Genomic DNA, 15,484 nt, shown 5'->3' on the forward strand with positions numbered 1-15,484 from the left:
CGGATTCTTAACCAGTGAGCCAGAGGGAAGCCCTAGGCACTGACTTTTAAGTTGGGGACGGGGAGAGGGGAGCCCTTAGCCTATTCTAGCCTATTCTATTCAGCCTCCGGGAAGGAGCTAATGTTTCCTCTTTCCCTTCCCTTTTAGGGCTCTCGTGGATTCCCAGGAGAGAAGGTACTTAAGCTTGCTTTTATTTTTATATTTAAAACTTTCCCAGTGTTTTGCCATATTTTACACTCACCTGTGTGTCTTGTCCCTTCACAGGGTGAATTAGGAGAAATTGGACTGGATGGTCTTGACGGTGAAGATGTAAGTGATTTTGGACTCTGAGTGCAAATTACTTTTGGTCCTGAAGATTCCAGTGACTAACACCTCAGTCTGTGGTAGAAGTTGTGCCAGGAATGACATTTTATCATTGTCTTTGGCAGGGAGACAAAGGATTGCCTGGTATTTCTGGAGAGAAAGGGAATGCAGGAAGAAGGGTAAGTATATTTCTGCATTGTTACTGTCATGGAAAAACTATGAACATTTCACTTAGGGATTATTTCTTTTACTTGTGTATGTTAAGACCGCTTCCTCCAGGCAGCCTTCCCTGACCTCCTCCTGGGGTGCATCCTCGGCATCTCCTATGTCCCTTGTCAGCTGTGACATATTTACATTATATTTTTCTTGTTTGGAGAGTCCCATTGGGCAAGGACTGAGTGTGTTTTGTTGAAATAGATCCCCAGCGCCTGGCATAGAGTGGGTCCCCAATAAATACTTGTGGGTTACCTGAAGTATCTGGAAATAATTTTACCTTCATGGAAAATGAGTAAATGCAAATGCTGAAACACTGTTCTTTTTAAGATTTGTGATTGGAAGAACGCAATTTTGAGGGTGAGATAACTATGTGAAACTCATCTAATTCTCAGTCTCTGCTTGTGGTTTTTGTTTAGGGTGACAAAGGACCCAAAGGAGACAAAGGAGAAAGAGGGGATGTTGGGATCAGAGGTGACCCGGTAAGGGGAAATCCTTGTCACCGATTTGAGACTTGAGTCCGGGGAAAGGGTTTGTGGGGAGAAGTGGGTTGAAAGGAAGAATTTTACTCTTGAAATTGCTTTAAAACATGTTGGCAAAATATGTGGTTTGCCCTTTTCTTAGAATTTTGGGGTGGCTGGAGATGTCTTTGCCCTCTCGCTGCAAAGATAAGTCTTCGCAAAGCCTCTTATGTGAAGACCCGAGAAGGTTCCCTAAAATGTGGTCTCAGGACACTTTAAGTTCACTTTAGGAAAAGGGAAGAGTTTTCAGTTTTTCTTGCTTTATGGGTCTATAAAACCTGTCAACAAGTGACCATCGCTGGGCCAGCCTCTTCTGGTCCAGACCAGGACAAGGCAAGAGGGAGCCTGGCCACCATCCTCCCGGGGGGAGGAAGAGCCATCTCCCCCCCAGTTTGGGGCTCAGAGTGATTGCTGACCCCACGGCAGGCGTTATCTGGAGATGGGATGTGGCCAAAGCGAGTGGCATTCAGACCACCACTAATATTTTCCTAGTCACTGACCCAGCAGCAGTGGCTTTCCCTGCACACGTGGCTTATTCCCCGACCTGTTCTCTTTTCAGGGTAACCCAGGACAGGACAGCCAGCAGAGAGGACCCAAAGGAGAAACCGGAGACATCGGCCCCATGGTACAGTACTCTGTGTACCTAAACTCCCCCTGTGCCGAGAGCCCGAGAAACTAAAGTCAAGCTGGTTCACTGCCAGCCCCGGAGGCCACAACGTGGTCTTTAAGGCTGTGGATGTACAAGGCTGAGGTTGGGAGCAGAAAGCCCCGGGAAGCCAGTGTGCACACGCGCAAAGCGGTCTCCAAGAGGAACAGCAACAGCCCCTCCCAAAAGGGGCTTCCTCTCGGCAGAGTTGTGCCCCATAGATATTTCCAGAAAGTGCTCATCAAGCCTGAGCCTTGTGGGGGGCAGAGTGCACCTGGGTCTAAGGCACCCCCAGAGTGTGCGACTGGCCCTGTGTGTATCCATTCCTTTTCCCCAGCGTCTTGTGTGATATTTGAGCTACAAGTTCTTCTTTGCAGATGAGAATCTTACGTTAATTTTCTTTCCCATGACAGGGTCTCCCTGGGACAGATGGGGTGTCTGGCGCGCCTGGAGAACCCGGGAAAAGCGTGAGTGCCTCTTGGGGTTTGCGGGGGCTCTGTGGTGATATTTACTTAACTCTGCTAGACACCCTTTGGGGCAGAGCTGCTCAGCAACGTTTTATTTAGGGAATTTAAGGCCATTTCGGAAACCATTGTCCCCCACGTGTTGCTGCTTCTGCAGACCCTTCATTCTTATCGTTCACTCTGGACTCCCCCAGCCTGCTTCCCTCCCCTTCCAAAACATACTGAATAGACGCTTTTAAAAGTAATATCTTTGCTGCTTTCTAATATTTGGCCGGGCTTTATCCCACTGAATGTTTAAAAAAATCTAAACAGAAACACAAATACAGAGGGAGTGAGGGGATAAAGGGCGGGGAGGCTGATGGGGTGTATGTTTGTTTTGTTTGATAGTTGTTTTTCTCGTACTGCTGTAACTCCAGCAGTGAAACCAGTCAATTTTCTAGTGAATTGCATTTCGCAATTGCTTTTTCAAGACGTTTCAGAAATGCCTGTTGTAGACCGCTCAGTGCACGCTTCGTCTTTGTGTCTTGTTGAAGAACTGCTGAAGCCAAAGGGAGATGAATGATCTTTGGGAAGCTGTTTGAGTGCTTCCAGGGCCCAGGGTTACACGGAGCTCAGACCTCCTAGCTGGGAGAAGATGTGTCTAGGAGTCTGTAAATTCTCACGGCTGGTTCAGGGCGCTGGTGGGTGCCTCAGAAAGGTATCTGCTCAGCATCCGGCTGGGGACGGGGGCCAGATCGGGGCCCCCTCAACCCTTTCCCCCATGGCAGTCACATGGTTAGGGATCTGCAGTGGACGATCAGAGGGTGAGTGCTGACAAGGGCTTTTAAAAGCAATGACTCTCGGCCCTAGGCAAATGATATACTATGGGCATAACCTTGCTTTGAAAATTCAGAAGAAAACGTAAATTTTGAAAATACTATCTTAAAAGCTTTTGAGTATTATTTTTGAATAATGCTGTTGATTTCTGCAATGAAAAAGAAAAACATGAGGAAAACACTCCATTGTTATTATGTGCTGAACAACTTAGTTCGTGAGTAGAGCCAGAGCCTGTTTCCATGAAGAGACTTAAAATACAGTCAGGCATACAGTTTGTGTTAATTCTACGCACAGGGTACCAGTTTGGGTTTGAAATCAGTGTGGTCAAGTTAGGGCTGTCTTCCCTTAGGATATCACTAAGCCAGGCTCACGCCCAGATGAAAGGCATCCTTCCCCTGGGCTACCTCACTCCTCACGTGGCCTGAGCACAGGTGGCCTCTGGTCACACTCGGTGAGGTCCCCTTTGGAAGCGGCAGGCAGACTGCTACTCTGTGGAGCGTGGCCTGGCCGCGCCCCTCCCCCTCTCGTCCATGTGTCATCCCTGGAAGGAGGCCAAGGTCTTCCATTAAAGAAGCTGCCATTACAGTGAAGCAGGGCAGAAGGGTGGCCCCGGAAGATCATGGGGCTTTTCACTGGGTGAAGAGAAGGTGGTTCCTGGGTTGATGCAGAAGATAGGCCAGGCCTGTAACAGGCTGGTGCCTTACAGACTCCAGAATTCAACCCTAACCTTGCGAAGATATATCCAGGATGGATTCCCACCCCAAACCTTTCCACTGAAGGGGAGGCCGTCTTGAGGTGGGAACTCATGGATCACTTAAGAGCGAGCCCACGTTTATTTGAACTAAGGTTCACTTCTGGAGCATCGGGGGAGATACTGCCAAGTCATGAGCCCAGACCAAGTACAGCCAGGCTTTCAGGTTCACATACGCCCACGCTGAATACTTTACTTAGCCGAGTGTGTGTTATATTTGGCCGGGACAGTGTGGAGAGCCTGGGACTCCCTTCCATTATAATTAACGTCTTACCTCTCCCTCCAGTTAGGAAAATGGAAGAAAAATAGACAGGTCGACCTTCCTGATTCACATTCCTTACTTGAAACTGTCTGGGGCCGTGCAGCCCGAGGGGTCCTTATTTTGGTTGGCAGGTCTGAAGTCGTCCTCAAACCTTCCATGTGGAGGATTGACAAGGGCAGCGTGGAAGGGCTGGGCAGGAGGGGAGTGCAGGAGGAAAGGTGTCCCTTCACAAGAGTTTCCTCTGGGCTGGGTAGGCACAGTGTCTGGGGCCCAGCAGGTGTCGTGAAGGTGTGCATTAGGTCCCAGGGAGCCTGGCCTCCCCCAGCCTCCCCGCCTCCCTTTCACCATTGGTGTGATTTCTTCCTCAGGGCGGCTTTGGCCGAAGGGGACCGGCAGGGGCTAAGGTAAGCCTCAAAGTCACCATCTCTTTGCTGTCATCACAATGTCAGTCACTGTGTGCTCTCTGGAGAGGGTCCCCACCCCACCCACAAGTTAAAAATTACTCTCTCCTTCACCATCAAAGCTTGTAGCTCCCATCTTTTCTACCATCTCCTTAAATGTAGCCTCTTCTATAAGACTTGCAGAAATGATGATGGCGGTGGAAATGATTATCAAAATGAAAGTGACAGTGGGGAGGGGAGAAGGGAAAGGAGATGATTGGGGAGGCAGCGTTCTGGGGACCTCTTGCCCGCGATGTGCCCACTTACCTGGTCATCAGCAAGTCACCTGTCTTGGTGGCTCTGTCCTCTCACCTGTGCAAGACAGGTTTGGGTCCCAAATAGCTTCATGTCATGAAGACATCTTGAGGAAAAGGTGAGGGAAGAGTGAGAATCGATCCTAAGAGTGCAAAGTGGCTCCAAGTACTGAATGTCTCTCCCTGGAGTTATGGCGCTCTCGCTTCTGACCCCTGGTACAGCTGTGACTGCCTCCCTGCACCCTTGTGCAGATGTGACTGTAGAACAGAGGGCTGACCCTTCCCTCCATCTTCTCTTGTTTCAAAGGGCAACAAGGGCGGTCCCGGCCAGCAGGGCTCTGTGGGAGAGCAGGGGACCAGAGGTGCACAGGTCAGTACCCCCGGTGTGGTTGCGTGCCTTGTGACATGTTCCCAGATGCCCTACCATTTTTAAAAAATTGAGGTGACCATTGCTTTTACAAAATTGAGCACAAAATTCATCTTTTAAGGTGGCGTTTAGCACATTCCCAATGTTGCAAGACTATCATCTCTATCTAGTTTCGAAACATTTTCATCGTCCCCCAATGGAGACCCTGTACCCATTAGGCAGTCATGCCCCTCCCCCAGCTCCTGAGAACCAACTAACTTCCTTTCAGTCTTTGTGGATTTGCATATTCTGGGCCTTTCATATGAATGGAATCATGTAATAGGTTTTGTGTCTGGCTTTCTCGCTCAGCACCAGGTTTTTGAGGTTTATCTATGCTGTAGCCGGTGTCAGTGTTTGGTTCCTTTCCATGGTGGAATGATATTCTGTTGTGTAGACACTATGGCAGTCACGGTGTGTCACCTCCACACGGCACTTCCATTGGCATTTTACTTTTTCAGGGTCCTCCTGGTCCCATCGGTCCTCCAGGCCTGATCGGTGAACAAGGCATTCTCGGACCTCGGGTAAGTCTGTCTTGATCCCACCCCTCTCTTTAGCTAAACGGGTAGCATGTTGCCCCAGCAGGGTGAGAGTTCCATGTTTCGCGAAGGGAGGAACAGGAGACAGGCCCCTCAGCCCCGCTCTTTGGCAGCACAGACCTGGGGCCAACCTCAGTCCTCGGAGCAACTGGCTCGTTCACCCTGAGGAAGTTAGAGGGCGTTTTTCTTGATGCTCCGGGGGCTAAGTCCCAGTGCTGCCCCTTCCAAACATAGGCCACCTGGGAGGTGAGCAAAGGAAGGAGGGGCCTCCTTGCAGAAGTCTTAGGGTGGATCTGCAGAAAATCAGATGAATCGACCCAAATTCTCAGATTACTCTGTGTTATTTCATATTTGGCCCCTGGAAATTGCCCCTGCAGTTTGGTATTTGTGTAAGGAGCTCCCCATCCTCAAGTTCGACATGGAAGATGTCCCTTAAACTTGCTGTCAATGCAAACATCAACATCTATCTTGGCTGTTATCCATGATGAGCAGAAACATGGTGTAGCTGAGCTAGGACCAGGTGCCCACGCTCTGGTGTCCCTTGGGTCTACTAGGAACAGGGAGCCATCTTATAATTTGTTACAGAAATTAGTAAATGACTAATAAACTGGCAATGAACTGGCCTGGGGCGACATAGACACGCAAAAATGCTTTACAGGGGAAGTAGGAACTTTGTGAGAGCCCCTATTTGCTTGGAAAGTCCTTCCCAAGTTTGAAATCTGATAAATACCTATTTTGTTTTAAATATTTATTTACGCTCTGATTAGTCACGACTTTAAGGTGGTGCAGGGGTGAGTTGAAGCTCTTCAAATAGTTAACAGTACAAACAGCTGCCACCACCTGGATCTGCCGCATCTGTCTGGGTCATTTCTGGGCTCTGCAGGCTGCACTGCTTTTGAAGAGCTATGTTCCTTTGTTGATTTATTCATTCACTCGATGAGAACGTGTGTATAGGTTTCCAAACCTGTAAAGTCAGGTGCTCGTTGTGGAGGTGTGGAAAGGGAGAGGAGGTAAAGCCGTATAAATCCGGGTGTTTGTCCCCTAGTCGGTAACTTAGGAGGTGAACGTTAATTACTGAGACATGTGCACACCTGTGAAAACTGGTCACGCTCACATTTTAGGTTTGCACAAGCCATCTCCATGCACGTTTGCACTGGGGTCTCCAGGGCTGAGAGTGGCAGAGAGCTGCAGGATCTGACCTCCACACAGGAGCAGCAGGGGGTGGGGTGGGGCTTGCGGGAGGCGGGCTTCCACCGCTTTGGCTCCGAGGGTGAATGTTTCACTGACTCTCTCCTCTCCTCATGCTCCAGGGAAGCGGGGGGACCTCAGGTGTTCCTGGAGAACGTGGCAGAACCGGGCCCCTGGGAAGAAAGGTTTGTCTGGAGCTCGTGTTTCCCCAGGCCTGGGCCTGGCCAGACACCATGTCACCGCTCCCTCGTTTGTCAGTCTGTCCAGCTGCTTGGCTTGCATATCCCTTCTCCTCCCCTCTGGTCTTTTCCACCAGCCCTCCCCTGTTGACAGTGGCTGCGCCAGTGGGATCACTGTCCCCGCCTTGAGGGCACCCATGGGCTGTGTGCAGTGGGTCGGCCTGCGTTCTCATAACCAGAACTGCCAGCCGCTGCTGAACTGCCCTATCTTTTCGAGCACAGGCTTGTGAGGACAGCTCAGCATCCCCAGGGCCCTTGGAGCACACCAGCGGCACTAGGACCACTTCCGTATTGCACTGAATATTCTCCAGATATTGATGCTGTGCATAGCAGCCCCGCTGGCCACGTGCAGCTAATCCAAGGGTCCCAGAGCCCGGCTGCTCTGGATAACAGCAGCTTGCTATATGCAGGCTGCCTTTCTGTGAGCCTTGAGAACGACTATTCAGCATAACCAGTCTGAGAGGCAGCATTTTCTTGGGGAAAGCAGTGTGTTCATGTGACTCCAGCCTTGCCTCTCCGCCCCTCGTGGGGCCACTGGCTTTCACTGCTGACTCCATGCCTTCCTCTATCCCGTCTCTCTCTCTCCTCCCCGTTGGCACATCCCCGTGCCATGATGATGAAAAGAACAAACAGAAGCCTTCCTGGATTCTCTTCCAGGAGTCCACACGTGGACGTTGCAGTTTAAAAAATCATTAACATCAAAATCTAAAAGGTGAAGTTAGCAGCTTGTGGCAGCCCTACCGATGATGTCACCCAGAACAAGTGCAGGGCTTGGAATCACATTTTAAATCGTCCCAGACCCACAGGTGTCTCAGCCCTGTTTCTTATGTCTAGGGCGAGCCCGGAGATCCAGGACCTAAAGGAAGCATCGGGAACCGGGGTCCTCGTGGGGAGACGGTAAGATCAACACGGGCACGGGGCCCAGGCTGCCGCTGACTCCGCTGAGGTGCTCAGGAAGCAGGGGGATGTGGCCTTGTGCTGGGCTGGGCTTTGTCATTGCAACTTGGGTTGGTTCCACAAAGAGACAGCTTGGTAGCTGCTTCTTATATTACTGGGGATGTGATTGAAAATAGTGAGACCTGCTGCTTATAAGTTTCAAACTAATTTTTATTTCACTGGAGAAGGAGTGAATAGAGACATTTTTTCTTGATTTCTTTCTGAGAAGTGAATGTGGTGGTTTACTGACCCTTGAACCACCTTCATTTCAGGTCTTGCAAATGCTTTTGGAGCTCAACTAGATGGGGCTTTTCTGCAAAGAAATAAACGTCCTTGGTTTAAAGTGGAATGGGCTTTGATAAGATCTCAATTCAGGTTGAAACGGTTTGTTTTGAATGAGACATCCCAGCAATGGAAATTCTAACTTTGAGAATTCATTTTAAAAAGTTATTTAAAAACACCCTAACTGCTGTCTTGCAATAACGTTGTAACATACGTTTCTATCCGGGAAAAAGAAATCTCCAGTACATTGGGAATTTTTCTGTAAAATGAGTCATTACACCTAAAAACTACATTAAGTGGACCAGGTTGATCTGATTCACAACCCCAAAGCTTGAAAATACTTTTCTTGTGTTTGTAATTTCCCTACAGCTAACTGAAATTTAAAAATCCATGGCTATTACTGTCTCAGAAGCGGAGGGGAAAAAAAAAACAGACTTTAAAATCTACTCAAACCATTGAATGAAATCTCTTCCTGATTCTGTTTCTATAAATTTGGGCCAACAGTTCTTTAGCTGTTTAAAACTGTAAATTAACTAAGGAGCATGTTCTGTGCACGTTTTAGAGATATTAATGTATATTTCATGCAAATTCTTTTGAAATGATCAACAGTGTCCAGTTTGGAAAGCCCCCCAGGAGAGAGTGATAGGGGCAGATCTCCGAGTACAGGGAAGTGGGTTTGGGGAAGGAAGGCAGTCTAGAGGCATGACCTGGAAGGAAGGGAAGGTGCACCGGGGAGAGGGGAGCAAGGGCTGAGCACAGAAGACTCAGGAGGGCGCGAGACTGAGTCTTGCGTTCTTGCTTTGAAGTAGAATCAAAGACTCATATATGCATAGATCAAAGAGTCCTATCAACTCTAAGATTCCCTGGTTCCATGCGTCTTTCATTCTACACCCAAACAGCATCTTTACCAATAGCTTGTAGTAGTTCTTTAGTATAGACACGGTCTTATTTGCACTGGAGGGTAGGATAAGACTAGGACCTCTTCCTTGAGCTGTACCTTGATCTGGGAACATTCCAGGGACACAAAGACCCACTGCTCAGGGCTTTAGAAAAAGAAGGTCATGGTGTGCCTGACAGGGGCACCTGCAGTAACGCTGTCTTTCCACTCTTAGGGAGATGACGGACGAGATGGAGTTGGCAGTGAAGGACGCAGAGGCAAAAAAGTATGTGTCTGCCGAGGATTCTTGAACTTCTGACATGCTGTATTTTTAAAGAATTATCTCTCAAAATTGAATTGTAATGTAGCGAATTTTTTCTCTTGGCGATGCTACGGATATATTTTTTCTGCTCGAGAATAATTTGTTAGATGATTTTAAGTTGGGATCAAATATTGAGTCGTTTATTTTTTATAGGGAGAAAGAGGATTTCCCGGATACCCAGGACCAAAGGTAAATATTCCCCTAGTGGGTAAACAGCATCATTGTTTTAGGATGAGTCTGATGTGACCATGGACTGAAGGTCACCATAGCTTGGGTCTAGTCTTCAGTCAGACACTTACTAATCAAGTGACCTTGGGAAAGGCCCACCCTCTCCAAGACACTCCCTCATCAGTCACATGGAGATGACAATATGCCCTTGTCATGGTGCTCGTGAGGATTAAATGAAGTGGCACTGCAATAACATACTTTATAAACCTTAAGATTCTAGTATAATCTGTATGATGTTATCATTAATGTAACTTCTAAGTCCAAGTTCAGTAAGCTTAGACTGAGTCTGCAAATGCCACAGCTGCGCCGGTAACTTGGTGAAAAATCCATCAAAATTAGCCATTTGGCCACTCTGGGAAGTGTGGTCCTGAGGCCCCTAGGCACCCTCAGCTAGACCTGCCTCTCAGAGCTTAATGTGCTGCTTCCTGGCTCTCTTCCCAGGGCAACCCTGGTGAGCCGGGGACAGACGGAGCCCTGGGACCCAAAGGCATCAGAGGCCGAAGGGTAAGTTTGCCTGCACCTTCCTGGTAGCAGGTGTGAGCACTGAAGACTCCGTTGCTTCTTTGAAAGTTACCCTTTTTCACTTGCAACCTGGCCAGAGATAGTATGGGGTAGGAGTAGAGGAATCCTAGCCTTAGACGGGATGTACTCAGGACACCCTGCGGTTGTGTCTGTGCTGTCTTCCTTTGGTCATGCTCCCTTTAGAGGGAGGTCTGGAGGGCCCCCTCGTCTCATACGTCTCAAAGGTCACTAGCCCATGGTCCACTCCGCGCATGGTGCCGGGGGACTCAAGTCTCACAATGAATGACATCAGAAGTCTGCGCACACATTATTTGGTCATGCCCGCCAGATGGTGCGGAGACAGGATCTCATGAGCTGCACGAAGTGCTTACTAGGGTTCCAAGTTCAGGGACGAGCCAGGCTGAGACCGTGTATTCTCTCGCCTCCCCACCATGAAAAGACTCCTCTTTCTTTTTCTTTCTTTTTTTTTTTTTTTTTTTTTTTTTGCGGTATGCAGGCCTCTCCCGTTGTGGAGCACAGGCTCCGGACGCTCAGGCTCAGTGGCCATGGCTCATGGGCCCAGCCGCTCTGCAGCATGTGGGATCTTCCCAGACCGGGGCACGAACCCGTGTCCCCTGCATTGGCAGGCGGACTCCCAACCACTGCGCCACCAGGGAAAGCCCAGACTCCTCTTTCTTAAGCTACTTTTCATTCTGGATTATTCTCCGTAGTGGATGTTCACTCATCCTTTTAAGATTGCCCTGAGTCTTGAATTAGCAACTTGTGGCCTAGAATCGGGTAAAGGCTTCTAACAGTTATGTTTAGCTTAAAATATAGTGAAATTCATTGTCATTATCCTGTTAATTTTCTCAGTGAGGACATTCAAACTAGATCATTTCTTACTCACGGTAGAGTTTTAAAACATTGGATTGGTTATCTACATCGAAAAGTGAGCTAATTAATTGTCAGTTACTGCTTTCTTATGCGTCCATAGTGGTCTTATTAAAGGCTCTCAGGCAAGCATCTATCTCACCTTGACCTGCCAGAGAACAGAGTTGTGGGAGATGCACATCAGTTTTGTCAGGGCCACTTGTCCCTGTACCTGAATTTTGGAGACACTTAACGTCTCTTAAAGTGAGAGATTCCTTGTGGTGATGGGGGATATTAGACAAGATCATCTCCACCACCCCTTCCAACTGCAGAAGCTGAGAAGTCTCCATCTTCTGCCACAATTGAGCAATGTTTGTTCTGCTTCTAGGGAAATTCAGGACCTCCAGGGATAGCTGGACAGAAGGGAGACCCTGGTTACGCAGGACCAGCTGTGAGTACCTACCCATTTCCAATCAGGCTGCCCGAGGGCTGGGTGCCTTACACATGGTCCTCCTTGAAAACTTTCCACTATCTCTTTTCCTCACAAAAGAGCTGTCTGCATTTTTGTTGTTGTGGTTTCTTTGTTTGTTTTTTAACCACTTCCCTTCTGATACCACAGTGGAGAAAAGAGCCTTTGAGCTTTAGTGTACCAAGAAAATTTTAAAGCAAGTTTCACATGGAACTCTATAATCTAGGGTGTATCGTAATTTGCCTTTACAATTTCCTGGTGTAGGTTTGCTTGAGGTTTGTGCTGAGGACAAACTAAAGAGAACACATTTGAATACCTTTTGATTGCATCTTGTGGAAGGAGTATAGTATAGACCTCGGTTTGGGGAAGATTCCCTTTGGTCTATAAAATCCCCAAGGGAGCTACTGATTTGTGGTTGAAACCCCACTAGTGACCTAGAGCCAGGAGGGCACCTTTCTCCAACCCTTCCATATCCTTCATCATGAATGTCTTTTTTTCCTTGCTTGAATTTCTTCCTGTACTGTCTCCTGACATTGAAATTGATGAGGTTCACAGAAGAATGGAAAAGATAACTCAGGAAGTGGAAAAATCATCCTTAGAAAGAAAGGTTAGAGGGTTGGATTGGTTGAACCCAGGAGAAGATGGTAGAGTCAGGTGTTGAATCTGGAGAGGAGCCTTTAACGGGAGATGGTTAGTCCAGTTGCAGCGGGGGACAGATGAGCGGGGCAACCGGATGGAAAGACGCTGGCTAGCCCATGAGGTGACAGCTTGACCCTCGGTGGCCACACATTGGGATGAGATGCCAAGGGCAGCCATGAATGTATCCCTGGGGTGGAATCCCGGGATGCTTAGACCTGGAGCCTCAGGGTAGCTAAGTGACTCCTGGGTGTCCCTCCTCTGACAGGATGTAGGAAGCCAGCAGGGGAAAGGCAGCTCTTCTCTCTGGAGAAGCAGCGTTTAGACTCAAGTTCAAATGTGTGATTTACGTTGATTTGCAATGAGTATCCTGGATTCCAGGGCATGGAGCTATTGATCTTACAGGGGAAACACTTCTGTCCTCAAAGTCTCTCCTTTGCTCTTCGAGCAGTTAAATCAAATTTATAGGGAGAGCCTGTAAATGATCAAGGTCAGTCAGGGCCCACCTTGTTCTCTCTGTCATGCGTCTGTGGGCCCCGGGCTGTTCCTTGGTGGGAAGCTCCACAGCCCTCACGTCTGCGAGGTCTCAGCCCCCGTCCTTGTTTTGCAGGGTTACAAAGGCAGCAGAGGCGACTCGATGGACGTAAGTTGCATGTGTGCCTCGCGAGCCCTTGCCCTGTGAGCTTTCTCTGTCTGTTCTCTTACATCTTCTTTCCTTTTCCAGCAATGTGCCCTGGTCCAGAGCATCAAAGATAAATGTCGTAAGTACACGATTTTCTGCTGTCTGTGCCTCATTTTTATCCTTATGTGTGAAATTCGCACCTGGTGGGCCAGGCTTTCACTCTCTTCTCTGTTCTCTTCTAGCTTGCTGCTACGGTAAGTCATTTCAGTAATTGAACTTCCTTCCAAGGAAAGCAGAAGATCCCTTTTCCAGGAAGTAGTTTGTCTGTGAAAACCCTCCCCCTTCCCACAGGGCCCCTGGAATGCCCTGTCTTCCCGACGGAGCTGGCCTTCGCCTTGGACACCTCTGAGGGAGTCACCCAGGACGCATTCAGCCGGATGAGGGATGTGGTCCTGAAGATCGTGGATGACCTGACCATCGCTGAGAGCAACTGCCCGCGGGGCGCCCGCGTGGCCGTGGTCACCTACAACAATGAGGTCACCACGGAGATCCGCTTTGCTGACTCCAAGAAGAAGTCCGTTCTCCAGGACAAGATCAAGAACCTTCAGGTGGCTCTGACGTCCAAGCAGCAGAGTCTGGAAACTGCCATGTCCTTCGTGGCCAGAAACACGTTTAAGCGGGTGCGGAATGGATTCCTGATGAGGAAGGTGGCGGTTTTCTTCAGCAATAAACCCACGAGGGAGTCCCCACAGCTCAGGGAGGCCGTGCTCAAGCTCTCGGATGCTGGGATCACACCATTGTTCCTCACGAGCCAGGAGGACCGGCAGCTGGTCAACGCCCTGCAGGTCTGTGCTCTGGGCATCTCTGGCTCTGAGAAGGTGCTTGGGTGCAACTGTACCCTCCCTGATGGGTTTGCACCCCTTAGCTTCTAGATGAGGCTGGTCTCACTTGCGAGACTTCCAGAACATCCTGATGGCTCTGGCACTAGATGGACATCCAAATGCCCATGACTTATTCCCACTAGGTCCCTCTTTGCTTCTTGGATGAGGCTCTCCCAGGCTGACCCTGGAGGCCTACAGTCTCCTTGGGAGGTTCTCCAGACATCAGCCAGCCCAACACCCAAGCTGCATCCCTGTTCAAATATTTCTCAGCCAGGCTGGCATCTAACAAGGAAACAAGTTATTTAAGCATAGGACGAGGAAGCATTAGCTTCAGCCTATGAAGCAGCTAAGTGTTTCCTTATTCTTTGCTTAAATGACTTGTATAATTGTTATACTACTAATATATATATATATATATATATAAAGATTAATTAGTCAATTAATATTTACTCAGTGCTGATTGTGGCTTTGCAGTCCAGGATGGGTGGATGATGGGTAGGAAGGGACGCAGCGGGACCAGGAGTGAGGAGGTCTTGGCTCTAGTGCCGGTCCAACCACCTTCTAGCTTTAAGTCACCAAAAGTAACATGGCCCTGTCGCTTATGCTCTCTGTGCCTCAGATTTCTCACCTGTAACAGAGGCTGGTGGATGAGATGGTCCCTAGCGTCTTCCTTTCCAAACTGGATGTCCTACGGTTTTATCACTGCCATGTCAGCAAGAGACAGTTGGGTCACTGGCACCATCTCTTAGGGTTTATTCTGCCGAACTCCAGGCCAATTGGAGAACATAGTATTGGGCTTTCGGCTCTGGCTTGGGCTACCAGCCTTACGTTCCTATTAGGGGATCATGTATACATCTCCCCTTGTGAGGGCTGAGTGATCCAGAACCACGCATGTTTCCTAAAAAGCATAGTTTCAGCAAGTTCAAAAAGTCAAATATTCATTCATTTATTCAATTTAATGATGATGTGCCAGGGGCTGTGATGGGCAGGACGTTCTGAGTCTTCTGGAAGTGATTTCATAACCCGCTTTGTTGTTAAATCCCTTTCTAGACCTGGGCCCATGGGAGAGGGACGGACTGAATATTTGTTAGTCGCTAGTATTATTGCTAGATAACAATGACATTTAGGTCCCTGCTCTTTGGTAGAGGCTATACCAGGTACTTTATATACATTATCCAATTTAATCTTCCAAATAACTTCGTGGGAATTTACCATTATCTCCACTTTGCAGCTAAGGAAACTGAATTCCAGAGAAGTTAAATAATTGTGCTTCAGGTCCAGCAGGAGTGGGATTTGAACTCCGGTTCATCTCATTGGGAGAAAACCTGTTTTCCTATCGTAATCAGTGCCTTCCTTCCTAACCCCACTTCCCAAGAAAGAGAAGCTATTGATCTATTGGGGGGTTTATTTAACTGATGTGTTTATTAAATAATTATTTAATTTAATTATTTAATAATTATTTAATTGATGTGTTTATTAAATAATTGTGTTTATTTAATTGATGTGTGTTCTTCGGCTGCATTTTCAAATGGTAACTTACCCCGTGTACTCCTACTAAGGATTTCCTTTTGTTTCAACCAGATCAATAACACAGCGGTGGGTCATGCCCTCGTCCTACCAGCTAGTGGAGACCTCACGGACTTCTTGGAGAAAGTCCTGACGTGTCACGTCTGCTTGGGTAAGGTGCTTCTCTAAGAGAAAAAAAATCTGTCCGGCTGCAATTGCAAAACACACTATCTACAGAGGGACATTTGAGTGAATAACCATCATCTGTACAAAGAGCTTAAGTGAAATGAAGATTCACATAGTCTTGTATTTACC

General features: G+C 48.2%; 1 protein-coding gene across 2 annotated transcripts in view; it reads left to right on the forward strand.

Moving 5' to 3' along the window:
• COL6A3 (collagen type VI alpha 3 chain) overlaps window positions 1-15,484 on the forward strand; it is an 85,794-nt gene that overhangs the window by 49,561 nt on the left and 20,749 nt on the right. For both annotated transcript variants that reach the window (XM_060151766.1, XM_060151767.1), the window contains 20 exons: window positions 148-174; window positions 265-309; window positions 429-482; window positions 936-998; window positions 1,597-1,662; window positions 2,097-2,150; window positions 4,345-4,380; window positions 4,978-5,040; window positions 5,535-5,597; window positions 6,923-6,985; window positions 7,874-7,936; window positions 9,370-9,420; window positions 9,610-9,645; window positions 10,126-10,188; window positions 11,444-11,506; window positions 12,771-12,803; window positions 12,885-12,921; window positions 13,025-13,036; window positions 13,134-13,627; window positions 15,245-15,341. In XM_060151766.1, the coding sequence (XP_060007749.1) occupies window positions 148-174; window positions 265-309; window positions 429-482; window positions 936-998; window positions 1,597-1,662; window positions 2,097-2,150; window positions 4,345-4,380; window positions 4,978-5,040; window positions 5,535-5,597; window positions 6,923-6,985; window positions 7,874-7,936; window positions 9,370-9,420; window positions 9,610-9,645; window positions 10,126-10,188; window positions 11,444-11,506; window positions 12,771-12,803; window positions 12,885-12,921; window positions 13,025-13,036; window positions 13,134-13,627; window positions 15,245-15,341 (1,483 nt within the window). The remainder of the gene's footprint in view (window positions 1-147; window positions 175-264; window positions 310-428; window positions 483-935; window positions 999-1,596; window positions 1,663-2,096; window positions 2,151-4,344; window positions 4,381-4,977; window positions 5,041-5,534; window positions 5,598-6,922; window positions 6,986-7,873; window positions 7,937-9,369; window positions 9,421-9,609; window positions 9,646-10,125; window positions 10,189-11,443; window positions 11,507-12,770; window positions 12,804-12,884; window positions 12,922-13,024; window positions 13,037-13,133; window positions 13,628-15,244; window positions 15,342-15,484) is intronic.

The sequence above is a fragment of the Lagenorhynchus albirostris genome, chromosome 6, assembly GCF_949774975.1.
Source record: "Lagenorhynchus albirostris chromosome 6, mLagAlb1.1, whole genome shotgun sequence".
Taxonomy (NCBI): domain Eukaryota; kingdom Metazoa; phylum Chordata; class Mammalia; order Artiodactyla; family Delphinidae; genus Lagenorhynchus; species Lagenorhynchus albirostris.